Source organism: Pteropus vampyrus, unplaced genomic scaffold (assembly GCF_000151845.1).
Source record: "Pteropus vampyrus isolate Shadow unplaced genomic scaffold, Pvam_2.0 Scaffold118, whole genome shotgun sequence".
Taxonomy (NCBI): domain Eukaryota; kingdom Metazoa; phylum Chordata; class Mammalia; order Chiroptera; family Pteropodidae; genus Pteropus; species Pteropus vampyrus.
Genome location: NW_011888899.1, coordinates 829,798 through 840,884, shown reverse-complemented (window position 1 = coordinate 840,884; position 11,087 = coordinate 829,798). Strand labels below are relative to the sequence as shown.

The following is an 11,087-nucleotide window of genomic DNA, read 5'->3' as shown; positions in this document are numbered from 1 at the left end:
AGTTTTGTGCTCCTGACAGTTTTTTATGGAGCAGACAGATCTTTGTAAACAGTGTCGCACAGGCCAACCGGGCTGCGCAGAAGAAACTCTGAGTTATAATTTAGGTGAAAAGTCTTTTGTTTTAAATATCGAGAAAAGATTTCTTTTCACTTGCCCCGAGGTGAGGCCCGATTTTAGGAAAACCTTGGGAAAGGTGACATGGTAAAGCGTTTCGAATGAGAAGGCTCTCCATTTACGACTCGGAGCTGGCACCTCACTCCTGCGTCCACAGCATCTGGGGAGACTTTCAAGCAGCTGGCCGATCAGCGTGTGCGTGCCATGCTGAACGTACAGCTTTGTCTGTCATGAGGTGTGTACGAGGAACAGTTAAGGGTACAACTCATGACGTTTTTCTCTCATAAAAGTCACCATGTATGTAACCAAGTGAGATCTGTACCATTACAGTGTGACGTTTACTTGCGGGGGTGGGTGAGCCTAGGTTTACAGGGGTGACAGGCTGTCATCTGTCCTGAGCAAAGCCCTCACTGTTAGCTTCTTGTGTTAATGTTCAGGATTCTATAGAATTAGCTCTTTCCCAAGAACCAGTACCACTGACACACGTTTTGGGAAGTGCAGCTTTGACACAGGCGTGTCAACTGCGCAAGGGAGGGGCCGAGGCGACCACCCAAGGGTGCAGCTTACGGGAGGGAAGTCAAAGTCCGGCACGTTCATCACGCTCAGGATGTAGTCCACTCTGAACTGGTTCTCGGGGTTGGCCAGCTCCACGGGGGGCACCAGGCTGCTCATGGCGGCCACGATGGTCTGGAAAGGGTTTAGCAAGCGGTCAGGGGGCGGCACTGTCTGGATGGGGGCTGGCGGAGCGAGAAAGAACCCAAGCACCTACTTCAATGGCCTCCTTCAGGTTGTTCTTGATGTCCTGCACCTTGGTGGCCTTCTCACTACAGTGGGATTGAAAAGGAAAACAGAAATCATATTGCATCACGTCGGCTGACGGTGCCGCTTCAGTCCAGACGCTCCGACTCAAAGCATAGCATTCTGTTCTCAGAGTGGTGGGTTCAGATCTGCGAGGACTGGGGGTTCCTGAATGGGGGGACGTTTCAAATTCTAAGCTCGCAGCTCTGTCTGGAGGACATGCCCGATGGGGCCACTTGGCAAACTGGCCAGGTGACAGCCAAGCTACTGTACCAGAAGTTGGCACCAGCTGCCTTCCCGGGTGGGGTGTTGTGTCATCGTGGGGCTGGGGACAAGCGTCCCCTGGTCCCACTGGGGCTTCCTCGGGACTGAATACAGGTGGGGTGTTGACGACAGGGCTTTGAATCTGTTGTTTACGTATTCAGTCACTGTGTCTGTCACTGCGGCCAGCAGGAGTGGCTGTTTCTAGTGAAGTGTATTACTGCACATGGATCCTTCCATGTGACTAAGAATAAAGATTCTGTCCTCAGATGTCTTCATGATACGAGACTTTTATATCGTGGGGTATGTCCCCCTCTTTAAGTTGGGGTTAGTTTCTGTCATGTTTCATTTTACTTTGGACATATTCCAGGAGGGCCCGTGTGGAGCGATCTGCAGTCAGTCACTATTAAAGGACACCCTGGCTTCTGGGGCCCCCTCGATGGAGTGTCTGCACCCCACCACAGCATGTGAAACGCTGTGTCAGACCATCCTTCCTTAGAGGTCGGCCAGGGGAAGTTCTTGAGTTTGTTTACAGGGAACAAGGATGGACCCCTAGCTGGGAGCGTAATCTTGGGGTATAAATCCTGTCACGTCTATGGCCCCGACCTTGCTCCTTGGTCGAGTGGGGGCCGAGCAAGCAACATGCACCTGCTGTGTACTGGGCCCTGGCATGTGGCTGTCATCCCGAGGAGGAAACTGAGAGTGAGGGAAAGTGAGTCACAGAGGCAGAAGAAGGGACAGAGTTTATCTCGTTCTTGCTGTAATTTTTAAAAGACCCTCTTGCCATCCCCAATCTCTGAAGCATTCACCTGCTTGATTCACCAAGAGCCATGGAGCTCGGGGTCAAAACACAGTCACAGTCAGTGCAGAGGACAAGCAAGGGGTTAGCAGCAGCTGCAGTGTTAGGAGTGTGGGTGGGGGGCCCCACTGGGGGTGGGGGTGATGTGCTTGCTCGCTGAAAGGCCCCCTCCCCCCTGCCCGCAACCTGGTATTTCCTGTTTCGAACTGTAATAGCTAATGTTCCCTGAGCATTTTCTTCTTTCAAAGTGTCTGCTTATTTGTCTGGGGGGTGGGTCCTCATCTTCTGAGCTCACTCACCCCTCCCTGTTTAGCTGGCCTGTGAGACACGGCCCGTTTACCAGAATAAGGAGCTGTTTCCGGGGTGCCGCTCTCACCGGCGGCGAAAGGCCGCACAGGTTTCGGGGCGGGGGCGGCAGGTGGCACCAGGAACCCCCTCGTGGCTGTTGAAATGAGTGCTGCCCATGAAGAGCAGGTGTGATCGCAACAGGGGTGGGCAAACGGGGGGCGGGGAGGAGCCCGCACCCTCAAGTCTGACTCGATCCCCCTCTGCTTCGCGTGAGTGAGACACGGAAGCTCCTTCTTGAAATTAAGAGGGATGCCCAGACTCGGTGCCAGTCTCAAGTCAGTTATTTAGATGTTAAGGGTGGGTGTCTGACCGCCCCCCCACAATGTTCATTACTCAGGGGTACAAACTCCCCTGCGACCCCAGGACAAATGCGTTCCTATTCATTAAAAACAGGCTCCATTTCCATGGCAACGAGCCATTACCCTTTGGGTTTAAAGTCCCACAATAGTTAAGATGAGCTGCGTCCGCGTATTAAATACCCAGCAGTACATACGGCCAGAGAAAACTATTTCGAGAAACGAGGCTCTTTCATTCAGCTTGATTTTTTGGTCTAAGTAGTAGTATGATAATTGGAACCGTTCCAGTCTTAAATGCGGATATTTTGAGAACGTGCTCAGTGTTCGTCTACGTATGTGAGCAGGTGTGGGAGTATATCAAGTATAAAACAGCTAAAAAAGAAATCCGAAATCTAATTCGGGTGTGTAATACTAAAACATAAAATTCTGCCATTGAAGCAATTACTATGTAGATGGAGATATTATACTGGGGCTGGCAGGTTTGTCGTCATTTTTACTATCACTTAATGAACTGAACATTGATTGTGAAAAATTCAGAGCAAGTTCCTCAGATGTCTCTAAAGCCAAAACACATCACCTACGGCTAGAAGTCTCATGGACTATGAAAACTGGTGATGGCAGCTCCCCTCCGCCCCCCGTACAGAGCAGAGGATCTGGGTTCTCGCCTGTCTCCTCCACTAAGGGGCACTAGTTCAGTTCTGTACCTTATCTTTGTGCCTTTGTGGGGACAGACAGACAAAAGAAGAAAGACAGAAGACAGACGCAAGATACAGGGACTGCGGAGACATGCAGAGAAGTTTTATTTATCACGCATGTTAATAGTTATATTTACTTGCAGAACAGTCACAGACACAAGTGCAGGCAAGGTATTAGTAGGGTTCGAGGGTCTAGCACAGCATCTAGCACACAGTAGGCTGTTCAGTAAAGACGTGTCATTTCTCAAATGCCAACTTTTGGTACAGTAAACTGACAATTAGTCACTCTTTATGTAGATGCCTATTTTTCAATTGTTACACTACATTTTTTGCCAATTAAGGATTTCATGCCATTTTTTTTGGTGGGTTTTTGAGTTTTTGTGGTTTTTTTTTGTTTTTTAGTTTTTTAGAGGTTAGGTGGTCGGGCCCCATTTCCCCTCCCCTCCCCCTCCCCCATACCCCCACCACAGAACAGTATTCTTATTAGAAGTCCCTAAGACAGGATAATTCCAGCATGCAAAGTGTGATGGGACATAGCCGGGAAGATGAGAAACTGTAGCCATCATCTAGGGATATTACTTTCTAAAAAAAACAGATGAACAAACATGTGTCAGTGACTGTCCGGACCCCGGCAGCCTTTGCCCCGCCCCTCCCCGGCCACAGCTCTGAGACGCCCTGGGCTAGGTCGATGGCTGCGCATGGGCTCCCGAGAAACAGCTGCCCAGTGAGTGCATGGACACAAGCAGAGCCGGAGCGCGTCCCCTGGCAGGCATGCGCGGTGGGCAGTGGGGATGCAGGAAGTGGTGGGAAATGGCGATGAATGGGAAGGATGGGTGCCATCGTTCGCTTCCTATCCACTAGCTAACGCAGAGTGCCTCGGACTGAAACGTGGTAACTTTAAAAGACCAGAGGCTCTTTGAGATCAGTCTTGACGACGCCTCCTGCAAGGCGCAGGGCATTCCTCTCCCCGCCACCCCCAAATTAAGAAAGATGGGGTATCATGTATTTTAATAGAAGGACTTTTTTTTTTTCCCCCCAAAAGGTCTGAAATTTTAAAATCAGACCAACCACACTAGGTGGATGGAACTGAGGAGTTTAAAAACAAGTAGCAGATTCAAGTGGAGAGCTGGGGGGTGGGGGTGGGGGGGAATCAGATGAGACAAATATGGAAAAACATCAATTTGCAAAATCCTAAACTGACCATCTAATAATGAAATCTGTAACTTCCCCCCAGCTGGAGCTAATTATACTTTAAGATGGCCCCCCAAAAATGGTTTTGCACTTCGTCTGCTATGAAATGTCATGAAATCATGTCATTTGCGAATGTAAACCCAGATGGACGATGGCCTGAAGTGACTGCTTTGTGCCCTCAGTTTCCCAGTGTGAGCTTCATGTTTGTTTGATGAGAAGTTTTTCTGTTTCGAATGTGCCTACCCATCGCTGTTGCTCCTGGCAGCCTGCGGGTCCTCTTCGCCGCCCCTTTTAAAGAGAGATTGAAAGCTCACCTAATCTGCAAGGCACCGCGGTTTCACAAAATCCCCACCCAGCCTCTACATTCCTCGGGGATGGGCCGCCACCCCGTTAATTCTGAGGTCGCCTTTCTGGCTAACTCGGAGCGTCTCCTGGGACTGCCGGCATGGAGGGAGGAATTCCACACCTTGGCTGCAGTATTAGCAGAGCCCTCTGGAGACTCTGGTCTGGGACAGAAGGGACCGGTAATTATTTTCTTGTGCTTTCACTAACCGTACATGCATCGGGGACCTGGCTAGAGCAGTGTTTTATCTTGCAGCGCCTAAGGAGGCTCCTCGTGCTCCCAGACCTTGACCCCCAGTGTTTACCTGGACAGGCACAGGCGCGGCGACTCCTGCCCGTGATATCCTGGGCAGCGATATTAATGACCTCCCACACGCTGGCAGCCGGGGCGACTGCCTCTAAAATGTTTTCATTTACAAGTAACAATTCCCCATAAATTGTCGGCCATTAAAACCGTGTCGGGACTGTGAAAACCAAACTAATCACCACCAACAAAAAATAACCCCCTCTCAAAACCCCATCTTCATAAATGCTTTGGGTCCTCCCTTGAAGCTGGGAGCGAAGGCAGCATGGCTAAGCCTTCTACGGTTTTATAATCGATTAGCTGATTAGCTCAACCAGTGTTAATGGCACTTTTTTTTTTTCCTTCTGGCACTCACTGGAAGGAAGGGTTAGCTCTGAGTTAGGAAACCCCGAATCTGACCTCTGCTTCTCAAAGTCAGATTAGAACTACCAGCTTCTCTGCAAATGGCACCGCGCGGCAGTCTGCAGTAGGTCAGGCAAGTCTAACAGCTCAGGCCAGCACTGAACAAAGCGCACGTCGCGGGAGCAGAAGACCCCGCAGCCCTGCTGGACGGCTGTCACCGTCTCACAGGGAACTCCTGGAGGAGGAGGAAGCCGTTTTGTTGCAATACCGCAGTGAGGAAAAAGAAAAAAGGAGACTCTGTTGGACGAGATAAAAATAAGGTTTCTAGACTCACATGCAGAATTCCCCTGTATGTCACTTTCACAGGCTAAATTTAACATCCTTGGAGATTACCTATGGCTTTCCTCTACAAAGCAGGCGAACTGGGGACATCGCTTCCTCTTTAAAAAAAAAAAAATAGAAAAGAGAAGTTCTGGTTTAAATGCCTCGTCTGCATTACAGACGGGTTCACTTAGGGAGAATACTGTCTCTAAAAATTGAAAATGATTTGGAGCAATCTACAGAAGTGATAAAACTTTAAATTTTTTCAAGGATGTGCTACCTTCCGTCGGACTTGAGCTAAGGTAAACAGCGGATTCAAAATCCTTTTAAAAATGTCCAGTTTCAATCAAAATATTCCTCTAGAGGGTACATTAGAGGGTCACATTAATTTTGCTTAGCTAGCCTCGTGAAGAAGCCCCCCCGGCAAGCTGCAGGGGGACTGTGACGCAAGGTTTTTCTCTAAATGACAAATTCATGTAGCCAGATGCCCGTTTCTGGCTTTCTGTTTATTGACCGATGGCCATCTCTGGTGGCCGGACTTTACTGAAAGGTAAAGAATTAAGAATTTCAGAATTGGTTCGTGACAAAAGAAGGTGCCTTAATTAGTGGCACGTATGTGCATATTAATAACTCACTGAGTCAGCCGTGAGATGGGTTAAGACAGCCCATCCTTCTGAACTCACTGTGAAAGTATAAAAAATATCCTCAACCGAAATGTCCACGTCTACGAATGGCATGCTTTTCTTCCCCGCCCCTCCATTATTTGATCTAAGGAATTCTAGAATTTTCCATGAAGAGCTACCTTCAATGCCGTTCTAGCTCTGAAAGGTGACACAATCCATTCTTTGTTCGCTGGGTGCATGGCAGGCGACAGTAAGGGGTTCTCACTGGGCCTTTTCTGGGTTCGCCGGTGCGTGACTGAATTAAACCATGCTGCCCTGACTCAGTCTCCCCTTCTGATGCATCTGAAGGGTAGTTTCCCATCGAATCCAGGTTAGGAAAGGAAATGGGAGTTAACCAGCTAGTAACTGCAAACTAGGGCCTTCGAGTTATTGTAATCAGGAGGGGTTCACTGCTGAACACAAAGGCTGGCGAACCCTGCCGGGGTCCCGGGACGAGAGCACCTTCTCAGGGTATCGTGAGTGCTCCCTGCCCGGCAAGCAGGACCCCGCATCTACCTTTTGCACCCCTAATACACGTGTGCTTTCCTTTAATCTTCTTTCTCATTGCGGTATTGTCACATTGTCCTATACCCAGATGCCTGGAAGGACATTTCAAAGGCAAAAATGCCCCTTGGTCCGGCCGGAAGTACCTAACTCCAAGCCTGCCCATCATTTAAATGGTCTTTTTTTTTGGTTTCTTTAAGCAAGAGTTGATTTTTAAACAGGGAAACAACGATTTGCCCGTAATATCAACTTCGAAAAGGGGGAAGAGGGTTATTAACAAGGACCGCCTCTTCCAATTTTATGTAAGAATATGAAACAATGTTTCCCCCGTTAGTTTAAAACATCCTGTCCTGGCGCACTGAGCTGCAATCTGCTGGGGGGCGGCGGGGGGGGGTGGGGATCCTCTCTCCGCAGTGGTCAGTGCTGCCTGACTAAGGGGTTGGCCATGGCTGGTGTTAGCCACGCTGGAGACCCACTGCAGGAGACCCTGTCACGGGCGCTATTTTCCCAGGGAAGAGACTTTTTTTTTTCAAGACTGGTGCTTTATTATTATTATTTGCTGCTGCACCAAAGACCGGAGGTGGGGGGTGGGGGTGGGGGGCTGAAGAGCGTTTTCCAGGACTTTCCAACATGTGGGCTGAAGAAATTACGGGAAAGACTGCCCGGCCCCCCCCAAGGCGACCTGAACTTGCTGAAGGTTTGCGTAAAATGTGCCCCGACAGCGGCCTGGCTTTGACACTTACTCTCCGTTAAACCCGTTAACATGCAGGATCCTCATTTGCTTCACAATGGTGCTTTTACCAGATTCTCCAGCACCTAGAAGATGAAAGTCAGTCTCAGGTTATGAAGGAGGCATTTTACACACTTTGGGCAGTGAGAGGACTGTTGTTTTTTCCACAGAAGCAACACACACAAGACAAACATAACAGACTTGCAATTTTCCTTGACATGTCGACGCATCTAGAATGAAATTAATGTCCAGCTCGACCTGCAGTATTTGCCCATCGCGATAACAAACAAGAATGAAAGGTTTTGCCGTTTTCAGGTTTTCTTTTGGTTGTTTTAAAATTTGCGGAGTGGGGTAGCAAAGGGGCAAAGGGAATGACGCAATTCTGCCATGGGGGGACTGAGTTCGAGCTGCGCAGCGGGCCCCTTCCAGTCTGGGGAGTCACTGGCAAGCGCACAGAGAACAACGTACGTCGCCACCCAATGCCTTGTTTGTCGGATTTTTCATGGTTAAAACACCCAGGGTTCACAAACAATGCCAGATACTGCAGTATCCTCCAGCGCGCACTGACGCAGCAGCCCCCCCAGACGACTTCACAATGCAGAGACTCCTCTGCGAAGCGTGCTCCCCCCTTCGCCTCCTGAAAAACCAGCCCCTCGAGCCGCAGGGTGACATTTCATCCAGCTGTCCACCCTCCTTTCCCCGCAAACTGTGTAAAGTCTCTGGATTTCCACAACCACGTTGTGTGTGTGTGTGGGGAGGGGACGGGAGACCACCAATTTTCTGTCATCTTCTCAAAAAACACATTTTAATATCCAACAGAGCGCTTGAGGACGACCATATTAACATGCAGCAACAATTGTAAAAAAATTATTAAAAGGACGAGACTTTAATCATAAGGAAAGAACATTCCTGGAAACCACGGCATTTTCAAAGATTTCAAGCCCTTCCCCAAGGGACACACGCCTCCATTTTAAATCACCTTTCATTTGTAAAAATACATTTTAAAACAAGACATTTCCACCAAGCCAGAAGGAGGATTGCATTTATTTATTTTTTCTTTTTGTACACACGCTCCCTCTCCATCAAATAATTGTTGTGTGAACCATATTTTTTCCCTCCTCCCACACAAACCTGTTTGGTTTTTTACCGTCTTTTTCACTTTTATTTTTATTGTTTTGTTTTACTGCCCAGAGAGCAAAGCATTCCTCCTCCTCTCGCCTTTTCACAAGGCTGTAATCAATATCTGTAAAAGTTAAAATTAGTTTCCACAGAAACATTGATTTCAAAGCAAACACTCTATCTTAATGAGCCTAACTCTCATAAATTAAAATATTAAAGGTACTATTAAGAGATTCCATGAAGAGAAAACGTCGTATTCATCAGAATCTCTGATTCTTATTTCAGAAGTATCAGGCTATGTTACACTTCTCTTTCATAAGCACAAACAAGACTTGTGCCTCAGTTTCCACATTTATAAAATTAGAGAACTGGGCTGAAAAATTACTGTAGGATCTTTTGTGATACTGTAATTCACTCCATTTTTATGTCACTAAATTAAAATGAATTAAAAAACAGGACTTGGGGCATTATTTGGTGAGAATCACCACTTAAAAATGCAAACTGTGCTGCCCTGGCTTGGGCTGCAGACACCTGTGCCAGAGGCTAACAAATTGTGATTAAAACGTAGCCAGACTACTACGCCTGGGAAAGATTAGCCCATAGTGATGCAAAGTATGTTCAGTCACAGTCTCAAATTAAGTGGAGACTTTGTAATCACTGCCCAAAGGTGTTAGAAATTTAGGTACTATTAGCATCACACTTGTTTTAAATTAGTATTCAGATAGCAAGATAGCATTCCTAGGGGATTGTAGACTTTTCCAAGCTTATACTTTGAAATCAAATTATATGCATGTTATTCACATAGCATAATCCTACCTTTAGAAGTTTGAGACAAGACCTCAATGTATGTGTCTATGTGATTACTGAAATGCACAAATACCAGAGAGACTTATTTTCCGCTTTATATAAATCTGGACCCAGGAGAACAAAGACATGACCCATCCAAAAAACAAAACAAAGCAAAAAAACCCCAAACACTACCAGAAAGAACACCCCAGGCTTTTAACATTATATTCATCATCTCACTGTTTTGTTGAAATGTGACCATGAACTAGGTCTTAACCAAATTAACTTAGATAGCCACATTACTCAGGAAGTGGAAAACTTCCATACTAATTAATGCTTGTGTAATTCTTCTGGGCATTTCAACAATGTCTTTTACGCTTCTTTTATTTTTATTTTTTTTTCCCAAAGCAGCACCTTTAAGAAAAAAGGAGGAAAGATCATCTCCTTATAGTCAACCCCCCAACCTTTTTTTCCCCCAGCCAGAGGAAAACCCGCAATCAAAAGAGAAAACCCAGAACCAAACAATCAAATAGCACTTGACATCTAATTAACGTCTTTTATCCCCTTCCACCTGGAAAAAGTCTTCTCCTTAGAGCGCTCTCAACCTCCCCTCTCACTGAAAAGGATAAAAAACGCCATTTCCAGACCAAGAAGCCATTTACAGACAAATGTCATTTTCCAGTTCTAATTTGTGAACGTCTCCCCCCCACCCCACAAAGCACTCTCAATGTGGCCGAAAATGTGTGTGTGCTAATGGTTTATGGGGGGACTCTGCTGCGAGGGGAGGGGGAGCGAGAGCAGCTGCTACAATTAATTCTCTTCTTTGCTTTTCAAAAAGCCTGCATGTCTGGAAGGGGAAAAAAAGGTCATACTGTAAAAATGACGTGTCATTTGGCTTCACTGGGCATTTAGCGTACTAACTCCATTTTTTTTTTTTCGGTCTCATTTTATTTGATTTCTCCCCTTCCTTCCACCGCCCGTCCCGGCACGGGACACGTCTGCTCCGCGCACACACACAGTATGTCCTGCCCGAAACGCACCAAGTCGCGCCCAGCGGCCGCCGCGCTCCCTCCTCCCCCCCCACCCCCCACTCCGGCGCCACGACTCGCCCGCGCCCCCTCCCCCTCACTGCACCACCTTTACCACTCCGATCCCTTCCGAGGGGCTGATGTCACCCGCCCCCCCCGGCCATTTCCCCCGCCAAAACCTCCCCTTGACGAGGCCCCCTCCGCCACACAGCGCCCCCCCCGCGTCACCCCCTCCTCTTCTGGCCCCGCTTTCTCTCTCCCCTTCCCTCTCCCAACAAATCACACACCCCAAGGAGGCGGGTCCCCCTCCCTCTGCTCGCCACCCTATTTCCTGTCCCCAAAACCCTCTTTTTGTCGCAGTCTCCAGAGCCTGTGGGGCTCCCCCTCCCCCTCCCCAACACGCACCCAAGCCCCCGGCGTCGTGTAGGCCTCGCGGGGAGAGAGAGA

General features: G+C 48.2%; 1 protein-coding gene across 1 annotated transcript in view; it reads right to left on the bottom strand.

Annotated features, from left to right (window-relative positions):
• The window catches only part of LOC105296093 (guanine nucleotide-binding protein G(s) subunit alpha isoforms XLas-like), a 53,148-nt gene that overhangs the window by 5,405 nt on the left and 36,656 nt on the right, over window positions 1-11,087 (bottom strand). Inside the window, exons 2-5 of the mRNA XM_023534097.1 lie at window positions 7,721-7,793; window positions 4,746-4,790; window positions 884-938; window positions 561-801 (exon numbers count right to left, since the gene is read on the bottom strand). Of these exons, the coding sequence (XP_023389865.1) occupies window positions 561-801; window positions 884-938; window positions 4,746-4,790; window positions 7,721-7,793 (414 nt within the window). The remainder of the gene's footprint in view (window positions 1-560; window positions 802-883; window positions 939-4,745; window positions 4,791-7,720; window positions 7,794-11,087) is intronic.